Below are 11,736 nucleotides of genomic sequence, written 5' to 3'. Positions count from 1 at the left end.
CAAACTAAATTTATATCCTGTCACAACTAAATAAAAAAAATAAACAAAAAACGGGAGTCCATGTAATTAATTTTACATTTTATTTTATTTATTTTTTTATGTTATTCATACAGTGCATCTGTTATTCCTTATTTCACCCCTTCATATTTAAAAAAATGTATAGCTACCCTATTTCCCAACAGTAATTTTAAAATTCTTGTATTCAGGAGTGCCCAATAATATTTCCTTTGTCAAATGATGATCTGCTCTCCCGAAGGTCTGCAAATTAATGATAATTAGTTATACATATGTATGTATATATAAGAATGTCCAATAGTTTACCTTGCATTTTCCGTTGATCGTCATTTCTTGAGATTTGGCATTTATGTTCATCATACCACCACCTAAGGCTTTAGAGCATAAACCAAGCTCATCCAGTTCTTCTCTGATTTCGTCATAAAGGTATACTAACAATTGAATAGGAATTAAATTTTGAAATAAATATTTTCAGATTATCAACATACGATGTTTTTTTGCACGACCACCTCGTACAATTGTCCGGGAAAACAACGTTTCGCCATGCATATAAATGGAGATTAACAGATACAGAAGTTTCCCCTCTCCCAATTTTACTTTAGGATAATTTATGAGATTCTGTGTTGTCCTCTTAGTAGTTGCATAATTTCGCACTAAACATAAATTTGAGTTGAAACTTCTTGAAAGCTATATATGTTTATAATATAACTTACAACAATATCGAGTCAGAGTATTACGAAGCGGGAATATAACCTGTGGATACTTCATTTTTTTGTGTTTTTTTTTGCTTTCCAAATAATAATTTACAATACAATTTTTAATAATTTCAAACCTGCATCCAAATTGTCGTAAGTCTTTAGTTTGACTGATATTTTGTTTTTAAGGATTACCAAGCAAAGTCAACATTTACCCATGTTACTTTGTTTGAAATATGTATATTTACATATTTTAAATTTCGTTTCATATAACTATAAACCAGAAGTTGGCAAGTTGCAAAGTTATTTTCAGATCTGCTATGACATAACCGTTTAAATATGTCGTAACCATATATGTACATATGATACGTAATAATTATATGTTGCATTTTATGAAATACAATATATAAAGGTTCTTTGTATATCTACATTTTTTTTCTGAATTAAACTTAATAAACAAGCCATATATATGCATTCTTAAACACTCCAATGTAGTTTAGTTTATGCTCAAAAGTAATACAATTTTAATATATAATTTAAATTCATGTTCGCAAATAGAAAAGAAACTAAAATATAATTAATATCCTTCATCGGTTGTCTCGATCTCGTAGTCTTTATATTTTGTTTGTAAAATCCTTTTCGATTCAACATGATCAGCCTTACCAAAGCCCTGCCATGGGAAACAAAATCATTTATTTATATTTGTAATAATCAAATTATAATATGAATTTACTTGTGAGAATCCATAGACTTTCATATACTTCTTTTCTGGGTCGTGTTCAATGCGTCCACCACCCAGGCATTGTGAGTCCAAGCCGTTCTTCTTGCAAATCTCCATCATGCGTTCATAGATATCAGCTTAAAACACAAAACGAATTGGCCAAGATTATTATTATCCAAGAAAAAGTCAGCAAACGCAACACTTACAATGAAATTTACAATCAGAATATCCACGAACAACTAATTTTTCCGATGTTTCGGCGCAGTCCTCATTGCCATAAATTTTAATTAGAACATATTTAAAAATTCCTTTTTTGTCTACATCGACCAAAGGTATTGAATCAAAAGCTCTGCTAGCCATTTTCAGTGATCGTATTCCTTTATAGAAATGATAAAAGTTCGTACTTGTATAGGCAATTCACTATTTCCATTTTATTTATATATCTTACCGCTAGGACGTGCAACAGCTGATTTTAGCAAATTTTTAAAGACACATTGCATTTTCTCTAGTAATGACAGATATTGAGATGCTGATACGTTTAAATATCGTATAGTAGTAACTGTGATTTTCTAACAGTGACAAGTAACAGCATTACATATGTATACTCGCTTAGATTTTGTAGTAACTGTACCCAAAGTATTAACGCATTGTCTGTTCATATTCATATTTTTGTGCGCTTTTTAATTAATCGTGATTTTAGCCTGGTATTTTTATCCCAACTTGCGAAAGTTTTCCTGCTATAACTATGTTGCTGCTATGTTACCGATCCTTACTGCAAAGTATCGATAACTTTTTCGTCATATTGTTTTCACGCGTTGCAGCTACTGAAAATATTAATGTAATTGCTTATCGCTGTTAAAAATAAAACAGCTGACAGCAATCTTCTGTGTACAGAATTCGAGAATCAAACTAAAAATATTTTGCTACTGAAAAGCAAATATATACAGATTCCAAGTATAGAACTACCTGACAATTAAGTTCAATAAATTACACATAAAATGAGCACAGCACGGCCGTTTTGTTTCGTTTGTGGCAAGGTGAAGTCTGTTGGCGTCTTTCAGCTCATTGAAGGCAAGTTTAAGAAAACACAATTGAAGAGTTTCAATATTAACGCTAACCATTTTAGGATGCATCGTCCCGGGCACATTTAAGCCCATTAAAGACATACTGAAATACTTTGAAAAGGTAATTAATCAACGCTTGGATCTGACTCCCACGTCGGCTGCTTGCAATGATTGCCTCGAATATCTCTTCAATTACGACCGGCTCGTTCGGAACCTGAGCCAAGTGCAGCGACAAATTGCGAACTCTTTGCTCAGTTGTCGTAAAAAGAAACCGATATGCTTACAGCCCAAGAAGGATACAGTTAAACCTAAAATACCGGAAATGCGATCAAGAATCGTGGAAAATGAGTCGCCACAGAAGAGCTACAAGCGGGAAGCAGATGAATTTCTGGATTTGGAAGAGTCAAATCGAGAGTCCCCATTTACCGAGAGCGAGGAGAGCATGGACGATTCAGATGGGGATGATAACCTAGATATTCCATGTCACATATGCGGCGAACTTTTCTCGAATCAGGACTGTCTCGAAAAGCACATCAAAACGGACAATTGTCAAAAGAACGAATTGGCCACCTGCAATATATGTGGCATTAAAGTGAAAAACGACGAAGTTCTCGATCTGCACATGAATCTTCATGAGGGCAAAACGGAACTGGAATGCCGGTACTGCTCGAAAAAGTTCTCACATAAACGGAACGTCCTGCGTCACATGGAGGTACATTGGGACAAGAAGAAATATCAGTGCGAAAAGTGTGGCGAACGCTTCTCACTGTCCTGGCTAATGTACAATCATCTAATGCGGCACGATGCCGAGGAACATGCCCTGATCTGTGATGTTTGTCATCAGCAATTCAAAACGAAACGCACCTACAAACATCACCTGCGTACTCATCAAACTGATCGTCCGCGCTACCAGTGCACAGACTGCGAAAAGTCCTTCGTCGATAAATACACTTTAAAGGTGCACAAACGCGTCCATATGCCAGCTGAGTCAACAATGTCGGCCACATAAAGTCAGGCAATCAATCTTTAAAATCACAATCGTTTTTTATTTCCATTACAATTCATGAATACAAAGACAACTTAAATGTATTAATTAATATATTTACACTTAGGTTTTAAAGACTGTTTAAGTAACTGATTTGAGTGGCCATTGAGATCGAGCTTTGGTTTTACCTATGCTATTTCATATACGAAAGGAACACATTTCTGTTGAAATGGCATAAAAAATGAATTGTTTAAGAAGAAAAAGTACACTAAGTTCGATATTATTATTGCAAGAACTGCATCAAGTAAAAATATTTTAAATATATGTTTCGATATATATTTATAATGAAAATAAATTAAGAATAAAAATGTATAATCGAGTATTAACCAATTGTGCAATTTTAGAAATATTTGTGTCCAAAAATATGTCTTTTGACATATGTCTTATGCTGTACTTCCTTATCCGCATGACTTGTAAGCAGTTCATGCAAATTTTGTTGACTCGAAATTTCGAGTTGATCCTAAAGGAGCAGAATGGATATAAAATGGCCATGAATGGATTTACAAGCTCATAATCCGCTCTTGAAGCAGGTAGCAATAGGTAAACTCCAAAATGTAACTGCCATAAAATGACAGATGTTTTTAACCATCTGCGGATCGTACAATAGCTTACCTGCCCATACCGAACCAATATTGATTAAATATTCTATATATAGCTTAAGCACTTGCTACATTTGACTTCAGTTGAGTTTCGAGCGTTCAGCGAGAATGGATAAATTATTTTTGCAATTGAATGTGTGCACAGAGTTGATTGACAAGTTTACAAACATTGAGTCGTTGAATAGATTTTGTGCCACATTTCACAAGTTTGCAAGTAAATTAAAGAACTTCTTGCCCAAAACTGATGTGGATGGATATAGTAAAATACACATCGAGACGATTTATCTATGTTTCACGCAAATCATCACCTGTATTACGCAATTGGAACGCACCATCAATATTGAGGAATCAGGTGGTTCTCCCCTGTTGGCAACTCGAACACATTTTCGGGATCGCATCGAGTGGTGTCTGCGTCGGCTGCAGGCTTCGATATATCAGCTGAATGAGGAGGCAATAGCCAGCACTCCAGTCAAACTGGAGGATCTGTCGTTTGTGGAGCTGTTGGATTTGGCGCTGGATAAATTGGAGAGCTATAGCGACATAGTGGAGGAGGAGCAGGATGACCCTTTCGATGCTAGAGAGCAGCTTCAGCTAATGGATCAAGTTAATCACATTGTCCGGCATGCTTTGGCCTTTGCCAATGTCGCACTCGAGTCGGATAAGAAGGCCCTGACTGCCATCTGTGAAACGGTTCTAGATGAATGTGTCACTTTTGAAAAGAACTTTGAGAACTATAATCGAAATGAGCGTAAATTGGAAGCTTTGTCTCTGCAAAGAGCCCTGTATTCAGTGGAAACATATCTGAATGAAGCTCTATTGCGCCTGATCTTCAACAGCCTCGGGGAGACATCTTATATAAGTGAATTGAAAAACGCTTTGCAACAGGGCGAATCTTCGGCTGATGTGAAGAAATTGATTTGTGATTTCGACATCAATGTGGATCGCATACAACAGATCGGCGTCTTTGCCATAGCCTTTACTCCAGATGTGAAAACGAAGACAATCATCCGAAGTTGTTTGGCCTCTTTGGAGTCCTTGGATGCGTGTATTGTACCCGCATTTCAATTCCAAGCTACGACTTCGGCTTTATACCATGCAGACATTCTGGAAAATCATTTCAAGGAAGAGCTACTGATGTTTCGCAATGTTGTTCACGAAATAATTGACAGTCGAGCCTTGATCAGCAACTATTTGGATATCTTAGACGAGAGCATTGACAATGCAGCGACACTCTATCCCAAGGGCCATTTACTGAAAGTAAGCCAAATGGGAAACGTTTTATTCGAACACTTTCAGCTTAAGGTGAACTATCAAGAGCTAACTGAGGATGTAGAAGGCAAACGATTGCATCAAGATTTTATTGCGATTTTACGTGAATGCCAGGCAGTACTTGAAATATCCATTCAAGTAGATCTGAAACGTATTATAAAGCGTTTGAAGATTTTGTATTCGGTTTTAGCAAAACTACGCGATGTCTGCGATAGACTAGTCTACCAGAGATCTGTCTGCAAAAATGAAAAGTCCATGACGACATCAACGCAATTACGAAATGCCTCTCAATCATTTGGTAATCGGAAAAGAGAAAATACTATTGTAAATAGGTCCTCAACATCATTAAATCAGGAGAGTGATCTTTTAAGTTTTCACCTGACTGAAATTCTGCGTATAACTTAAGCTATAGCTTATAGCCACGATAAATGTAATTAATTAATTTAAGGCATAATTAAAATAAAATACATCTAATGCAAATTCATCGTATTTTACTTGACGTGGATGTGAGAGCTATACAAATACGGCCAATAAAAATGATGTTTACATAATGTATATAATAAATTTTCGTGTTACATTAATTTTAAACATTAATGAACAAATACGAAAAATGTAATTACATTTCCGTTATTTAAATGCAAAATTAAAATTTTAATACTATTTGACACAGCTTGGCAGCCCTGCACAATGTTGTATGGTCAGTGCTAATGACTATCGTTATGACAGCTAACAAATATCGGCACGTCATCGATTATTTTGCAACGCTGTAGACAAGCACAATTAGGTATCTAGAAAAGGTTGATTAATAAAGTTAAGAAATCTCTAAAAGTGTTCGCACCCGCTATCAAATTATCATATCGGTCCATCCCTAAAATACTTACATCCCTAAATCCAAACGGCGATTTTTGTAAACATTTACGAAACTCCAGAAGACGAAGGAAGGCCGATATTCGAAAATCATGAATACATGCTTCTTTTGCGGTGCCGTTGACATACACGGCACTGCAAATTATGAATTGCTCTCAGCCAAAGTGCCTTCGTCACACAAATCGGTGTCATTAGTTCTTACCCACCTCGCCAACTGTATGAAAACCGAAATCAAACTGAGCGCAGATACAAAACTTTGCCCGCGATGTTTTAACGAATTGGCCGAATATGATACCATTATGGTTAATTTAATGGTTACGCAAAAGAAGCTGACGACGCAATTGAAAGCGGCATTGAAATCCGAATACGAAGACGAGGGTCTGGTCGAGGAATTAGACAAAACTGCACAAGATGATGCCGAAGCGGAAGCGTTATTTGAGGAGCTCGTGAAAGATGAGGAAGATATAAATATGGAAATTAAGGAGGAATACGATGATGATGATGATGATGACGAGGATTTCCTTTGTGAGGGCAAGTCCGATGGTGTCTCCGTTAAAATAGAGGATGAGGATGATCAAGGCAAATTTATGCCAAAGCGTGTCAAACAGGAATGCAACACTTGCGGTAAAATATTCAATGCACGCTATCAACTCCAGAAGCATATCAGCGAAGAGCACAACAAAACGCAGGCTCATGTCTGTCCCATCTGCGGAATTATACGCCGCGACGAAGAATATCTGGAATTGCACATGAATGTGCATGAGGGCAAAACAGAGAAGCAATGTCGATACTGCCCCAAGAGCTTCTCACGGCCAGTGAATACGCTGCGGCACATGCGCATGCACTGGGACAAGAAGAAATATCAATGTGAAAAGTGTGGATTACGCTTCTCTCAGGACAATCTGCTCTACAATCATCGCCTGCGTCATGAAGCTGAGGAGAATCCAATCATATGCAGCATATGTAACGTCTCATTCAAATCGCGTAAAACTTTCAATCATCATACTCTCATCCATAAGGAGAATAGACCACGGCATTATTGTTCCGTTTGTCCGAAATCTTTCACGGAACGTTATACACTTAAGATGCATATGAAGACCCACGAAGGCGATGTGGTCTATGGGGTGCGGGAGGAGGTGCCCGTGGATGATCAGGTGGTCGAGGAGCTACAAGTAGACGTTGACGAGTCCGAGCAAGCCGTCACAGTGATTATGTCAGATAACGATGACAATTCCGCCGGATTCTGTCTCATATGCAGCACGAATTATGAGAACAAGAAGGAACTGGAGCATCATTTACAAATTGATCATGATGTCGTATTAAAATAAATAGCATTTAAGCATCCCCTAATCTAACATATTAACCTTTATATGTTTAAGCAATTGAATCATAATAATTCTAGAATCCTAGAGTATTTAGGCTGGAATAAATTCTTGACATGACTTATTTTTCTAAATGAAACGCTTCTATGTACGAAATATTTTAAATAAACAATAGTTCGATTAAAACCAACAATTTGAAGGCGGGAAGTGGAAATCGAGTCACTAATCGATTGTAACTATTTCATTAGTTTCAAAATCGTATGGCGATTAGCTATTGGTTTTGACTACCGGGGTTCTTTTTAGGCGTTTATACAGATATGTAGATATGGCATATATAAAATATAGTGCAATAAAATCTAACCATTTTTAAATTGTTAGGCGGAAAGAGATAATCGAGTAGCTTATCGAATAGCCTTTGCTAGGCAATTAAAAATCTATTTTGACCCAATCAGACACACAAATAAACAATTATTAGAAATATTCACTTGTAACGTTTCAAATAGTTGTATTCCGACTATGTTTATAAAAAACTCGCATAAGTGAACTCCAATCTTAAGCTTATTCGTTCTCCTGGGAGCGCAGGCGACCGTTGGGGTTTGTTAGACGCACCGACAATTGCTTGGCGCGCTCAACGATTTCCTTGCGTTTCTTTGAGGAGACACCATGGGCGATCTCACCGCAGTAGACGCGATTCTGCATCAGCAGCACCTCCAATTCGCGCACATTGTGTACGAGGAATTTCTTGAAGCCAGTGGGCAGCATGTGGCGGGTGCGCTTGTTGGAACCGTAACCAATGTTGGGCATCAGATATTGGCCCTTGAAGCGACGACGTACTCTGTTGTCGATACCCTTGGGCTTGCGCCATTTGTGCTGCAATGCATATGAGTAAATTTTAGTATTGGAAATTCTTTGCTTATATTTCATATTGAACTTACCGACAACTTGGCATATCGATCCGACTGGTGACGGATGAAGTGCTTGGTGCGCTTCTTAACGATCTTGGGCCGGTATGCTGGGCGAATGGTCATTTTGGAGCTGTAATTGAAAAACAAATCCTTATTAGCATTTCGTTCTTTTGAATGTCAACAAACTTTGCCTTGAGTGAACACTAGAATCACTTTATTCGATTGCAATTTTAGCATCTTGCACATTTGCAACTATTCAGTAAATGATTTGTTTCAAAATAAATCAACACTATATGGTGATGTTTAAGAAATTTATAGATTTTAGGAATTATACGAACCGCTTATATGCTAAGAGCACGTCAAAAAGAGAGAAAAAAGACGTGAAGTTGGCCGCGCTTGACAGTTGTCAGAGCTGACAGTGCCAATAGAGCTGCCAACTGATGTTTCCGTTTGAAATTCAGAACTTGTCATACAGGCTTGACCGGCTCTCTGATATATGATATGATATGATATTCATAAATTGAAATATTTATTTAACCGATTTGTTAAAAATTATTCAAAATTCATTTATGAAATGTAAGACGTAGGCGTATGATTGTATGTTAAACACATGTAGCTTGGGTAAAAAATTAATTTTGACTCTTCTAATATATTTTTCAATCTTGTGTTTATTTATTTTATTTTGTTTAATCCGTTCAGTTTTTGAATATTTTACTGAAATTAAGAATGTTTGTCAAATTTGTGTATGATAAAGAATCGTATAGTTTCATGTACTCTTGAGCATAAAGCACATGCATATTTATCGAGCTATCGATAATAATATAAGTACAAAAACAGTGTTGTCGTACTACCTGCGATCTCTGAAGTGTCTGTGAACTATTTATAAATATACGAGAATAGGAGTCCAATAATAAATCTTTCGTAATTAAGAATCGCATCATAAACTGTTAGAACGGCTTATCAGTACGGTATGCCGATAATGATGTTACCGAAATAGTAATGTGCAAATTTCGATCACACTGCGCGTTCGTTGTAATATAACTTTTAATTCATTATATAATTAAACGAACTAAATGTGAATGAAAAGACCAAAACAAAAAGAACAAACTGAACAGGAAGTGTGTGCAATTGAGGGCTACTACCATATACAATGGTAACAAGGTAGCATATGCGTACACGACGCATGCAACAGAAACGGCAACAACGGCAGCAACATGAAAGTCGATGGCGTTCTGGATAAGGATGACAGCGTGATAGCTAAGTCGGAGCCGGCGATAATAGCGACAGCATCAGCAACAGCAGCAGCTGCAGCAACAACAGCAACAGCATTAACCCCAGTGACAGCAACACTTGCTGTTCGTGCTAGCCATGAGAACATCTTTCTGGAGCGATTCTTTGGTGCCTTTCAATGGGAGGAGTTTGCATGCGGCTGTGGCTCGGCGTTTGTCAACATCTGCGTCACATATCCGATATACAAGCTCATATTCCGACAAATGCTGCATGGAGTGCCAGTCAGCTCGGCGATGTTGCAGCTACGCCATGAGGGTCTCGGATTTCTATACCGCGGCATGCTGCCGCCTTTGGCACAAAAGACCATATCGCTGTCCATAATGTTTGGCGTATTCGATGGCACGCGGCGATATCTGGTAGAGGATTATCGCTTAAATGATTACGGTGCCAAGGTGATTGCCGGCGTTGTCGCAGGCAGCGCTGAATCAATTTTATTGCCATTCGAACGCGTGCAGACGCTGTTGGCCGACTCGAAGTTCCATCGTTACTTCTCCAATACGCCGAACGCGTTTAGGTAAGCTAAAGTCTTTCTTCTCTTCGATTCCTAGATAAATTATATATGTATATATTTTGTAGATATGTTGTCACGAATTACGGTTTTCGGGAACTATACAGAGGCATTGAACCAGTATTTTGGCGCAACGGCTTGTCGAATGCGTTGTTTTTCATGCTGCGTGAAGAGGCTAGCGTTCGTTTGCCGAAAAGGGCAAGTATCTAGAAAAGCTGCAAAATTGAAAAGAAATGAGCAGACTTGACTTGTTATCTAAATAATTGCTTTGGAATTTCATGTAAAAATAGTTTAAAGTTCAAGATAACCTTGGATTGAGTAGAATTTACATTCAATTTTGCAGCTTTGCTTTACCTCCAACCTTCGGCGTTAAACAATTAATTTGATTTTATTTTATTTTATTTTATTTTTTTTTTACTTACAGAAATCGGTGTCGACCAGAACTGCACAAGAATTTATAGCTGGCGCCGTGATCGGTGCCAGCATTAGCACATTATTTTATCCTCTCAATGTGATTAAGGTGTCGCTGCAGAGCGAAATGGGACAATTAACTGAGGGCAGTTGGCATGCCTGCAAGAGGATCTATCGGGAGCGTGATAGTCGAATTGCTAACTTTTATCGGGGCTGTGCTTTCAATACGGGTCGCTCCTTTATCAGCTGGGGCATTATGAATGCCGCATACGAGAACCTCAAGAAGTTGATGAGTCAGCGCGAGCTGAAGCCACAATTGACGGCCATGCAACAACGTTAAGCTATGTCTTACGTAAACTACAACTGAAACTAAAACTAAAATCTAGTTGAATAAGCTTAATGTATACACAAATGTTTCCTTCAGCCTTTAACTAGCAAATTTTTCGTTTTAAGTCGTGTGCTAAGTGGTTGTTTCTTTAGCATTGCGAGTGCCAAAGTTTTTTTTGGTCACTCAATATATGTAGCCAACCCGTAGATCTATAAATGTTTGACGTTTCATGCATCATATCCACATATAAATGTATTTCATTTTCGCTTTGGTAATTTCATAGAGACTGTAAAAGCTGAATTTGTTAATTTAACTTTGAAATACCAACGAAAGTGCAATGGCAGTGGCCAACAAATTTGTCAACAATTTGTCTGGCTAGGCGCGAGTACAATAAATGTGAGCATTTAATAAGCCCAAAATAAATAAATATTTAACTAGTTAAATTAAATAACTTGTATATACAGAAAATATTACGATGTAACCTAATTATGTTGTTATTGTATATACGACTTGCGTGATGTTTATGAAATTAATAAACTTATTCAATGTACTTGGAAACGTGTGTTGTTTTTCTGCATATATTTAAGGTTGGAAATGAAAATAAGAATTTAATTTGTTAATAATTATTTATATTCTTCCTCTTTTTTAAAGCAAAGTTGAATTTTACACTGAGTTTAAATTTAAACCTTACATGTTG

The 11,736-nt window shown here is 37.2% G+C and overlaps 7 protein-coding genes across 7 annotated transcripts; 4 read left to right on the top strand and 3 right to left on the bottom strand.

The window, feature by feature from the left end:
* Positions 1 to 66: 66 nt before the first annotated feature.
* LOC108610598 (sex-regulated protein janus-B-like) lies at positions 67 to 928 on the bottom strand. The gene is made up of 4 exons (XM_018002793.2): positions 729 to 928; positions 504 to 668; positions 322 to 446; positions 67 to 258 (listed from the first exon to the last, which is right to left on the bottom strand). Exons 1-4 carry the CDS (start codon positions 781 to 783, stop codon positions 169 to 171), a joined length of 435 nt encoding a protein of 144 aa, XP_017858282.1. The 5' UTR covers positions 784 to 928; the 3' UTR covers positions 67 to 168.
* A 277-nt stretch (positions 929 to 1,205) lies between these two features.
* Positions 1,206 to 2,077, bottom strand: janA (janus A). The gene is made up of 4 exons (XM_018002781.2): positions 1,880 to 2,077; positions 1,638 to 1,808; positions 1,444 to 1,568; positions 1,206 to 1,380 (listed from the first exon to the last, which is right to left on the bottom strand). Exons 1-4 carry the CDS (start codon positions 1,929 to 1,931, stop codon positions 1,288 to 1,290), a joined length of 441 nt encoding a protein of 146 aa, XP_017858270.1. The 5' UTR covers positions 1,932 to 2,077; the 3' UTR covers positions 1,206 to 1,287.
* A 143-nt stretch (positions 2,078 to 2,220) lies between these two features.
* On the top strand, positions 2,221 to 3,866 carry Sry-beta (Serendipity beta). The gene is made up of 2 exons (XM_018002619.2): positions 2,221 to 2,502; positions 2,558 to 3,866. Exons 1-2 carry the CDS (start codon positions 2,430 to 2,432, stop codon positions 3,502 to 3,504), a joined length of 1,020 nt encoding a protein of 339 aa, XP_017858108.1. The 5' UTR covers positions 2,221 to 2,429; the 3' UTR covers positions 3,505 to 3,866.
* Positions 3,867 to 4,202: 336 nt separating this feature from the next.
* On the top strand, positions 4,203 to 5,888 carry Sry-alpha (Serendipity alpha). The gene has a single exon (XM_018003393.2). It carries the CDS (start codon positions 4,248 to 4,250, stop codon positions 5,811 to 5,813), a length of 1,566 nt encoding a protein of 521 aa, XP_017858882.1. The 5' UTR covers positions 4,203 to 4,247; the 3' UTR covers positions 5,814 to 5,888.
* Positions 5,889 to 6,170: 282 nt separating this feature from the next.
* Positions 6,171 to 7,783, top strand: Sry-delta (Serendipity delta). Its single transcript, XM_089462675.1, has one exon. The coding sequence runs from the start codon at positions 6,368 to 6,370 to the stop codon at positions 7,601 to 7,603; it is 1,236 nt and encodes a 411-aa protein (XP_089318801.1). The 5' UTR covers positions 6,171 to 6,367; the 3' UTR covers positions 7,604 to 7,783.
* A 299-nt stretch (positions 7,784 to 8,082) lies between these two features.
* RpL32 (Ribosomal protein L32) lies at positions 8,083 to 8,994 on the bottom strand. The gene is made up of 3 exons (XM_018002804.2): positions 8,841 to 8,994; positions 8,533 to 8,632; positions 8,083 to 8,467 (listed from the first exon to the last, which is right to left on the bottom strand). Exons 2-3 carry the CDS (start codon positions 8,623 to 8,625, stop codon positions 8,156 to 8,158), a joined length of 405 nt encoding a protein of 134 aa, XP_017858293.1. The 5' UTR covers positions 8,626 to 8,632; positions 8,841 to 8,994; the 3' UTR covers positions 8,083 to 8,155.
* Positions 8,995 to 9,137: 143 nt separating this feature from the next.
* Positions 9,138 to 11,589, top strand: LOC108610476 (mitochondrial nicotinamide adenine dinucleotide transporter SLC25A51). Its single transcript, XM_018002607.2, has 3 exons — positions 9,138 to 10,306; positions 10,369 to 10,498; positions 10,725 to 11,589. Exons 1-3 carry the CDS (start codon positions 9,717 to 9,719, stop codon positions 11,049 to 11,051), a joined length of 1,047 nt encoding a protein of 348 aa, XP_017858096.1. The 5' UTR covers positions 9,138 to 9,716; the 3' UTR covers positions 11,052 to 11,589.
* The last annotated feature ends 147 nt before the right edge of the window (positions 11,590 to 11,736 follow it).

Source organism: Drosophila arizonae, chromosome 2, assembly GCF_054131065.1.
Source record: "Drosophila arizonae isolate 15081-1271.41 chromosome 2, UAZ_ARI_1.0, whole genome shotgun sequence".
Taxonomy (NCBI): Eukaryota; Metazoa; Arthropoda; class Insecta; order Diptera; family Drosophilidae; genus Drosophila; species Drosophila arizonae.
Note: the sequence above shows the minus strand (reverse complement) of the source record. Positions and strands in the feature narration are given on the sequence as shown.

Excerpts from the sequence above, each read along its gene's own strand:
- LOC108610598 (XM_018002793.2), bottom strand. The coding sequence starts at position 783 with ATGAAGTATCCACAGGTTATATTCCCGCTTCGTAATACTCTGACTCGA. Across the intron at positions 669-728 it reads TACTCTGACTCGATATTGTT|TGCGAAATTATGCAACTACT; the intron begins GTAAGTTATATT and ends ATTTATGTTTAG. Across the intron at positions 259-321 it reads CGATCAACGGAAAATGCAAG|ACCTTCGGGAGAGCAGATCA; the intron begins GTAAACTATTGG and ends ATTAATTTGCAG.
- janA (XM_018002781.2), bottom strand. The coding sequence starts at position 1,931 with ATGCAATGTGTCTTTAAAAATTTGCTAAAATCAGCTGTTGCACGTCCT. Across the intron at positions 1,809-1,879 it reads AGCTGTTGCACGTCCTAGCG|GAATACGATCACTGAAAATG; the intron begins GTAAGATATATA and ends ATTTCTATAAAG. Across the intron at positions 1,381-1,443 it reads AAGTCTATGGATTCTCACAA|GGCTTTGGTAAGGCTGATCA; the intron begins GTAAATTCATAT and ends TTCCCATGGCAG.
- Sry-beta (XM_018002619.2), top strand. The coding sequence starts at position 2,430 with ATGAGCACAGCACGGCCGTTTTGTTTCGTTTGTGGCAAGGTGAAGTCT. Across the intron at positions 2,503-2,557 it reads CGTCTTTCAGCTCATTGAAG|GATGCATCGTCCCGGGCACA; the intron begins GCAAGTTTAAGA and ends TAACCATTTTAG.
- Sry-alpha (XM_018003393.2), top strand. The coding sequence starts at position 4,248 with ATGGATAAATTATTTTTGCAATTGAATGTGTGCACAGAGTTGATTGAC.
- Sry-delta (XM_089462675.1), top strand. The coding sequence starts at position 6,368 with ATGAATACATGCTTCTTTTGCGGTGCCGTTGACATACACGGCACTGCA.
- RpL32 (XM_018002804.2), bottom strand. The coding sequence starts at position 8,625 with ATGACCATTCGCCCAGCATACCGGCCCAAGATCGTTAAGAAGCGCACC. Across the intron at positions 8,468-8,532 it reads ATCGATATGCCAAGTTGTCG|CACAAATGGCGCAAGCCCAA; the intron begins GTAAGTTCAATA and ends TATGCATTGCAG.
- LOC108610476 (XM_018002607.2), top strand. The coding sequence starts at position 9,717 with ATGAAAGTCGATGGCGTTCTGGATAAGGATGACAGCGTGATAGCTAAG. Across the intron at positions 10,307-10,368 it reads AATACGCCGAACGCGTTTAG|ATATGTTGTCACGAATTACG; the intron begins GTAAGCTAAAGT and ends TATATTTTGTAG. Across the intron at positions 10,499-10,724 it reads GCGTTCGTTTGCCGAAAAGG|AAATCGGTGTCGACCAGAAC; the intron begins GCAAGTATCTAG and ends TTTTACTTACAG.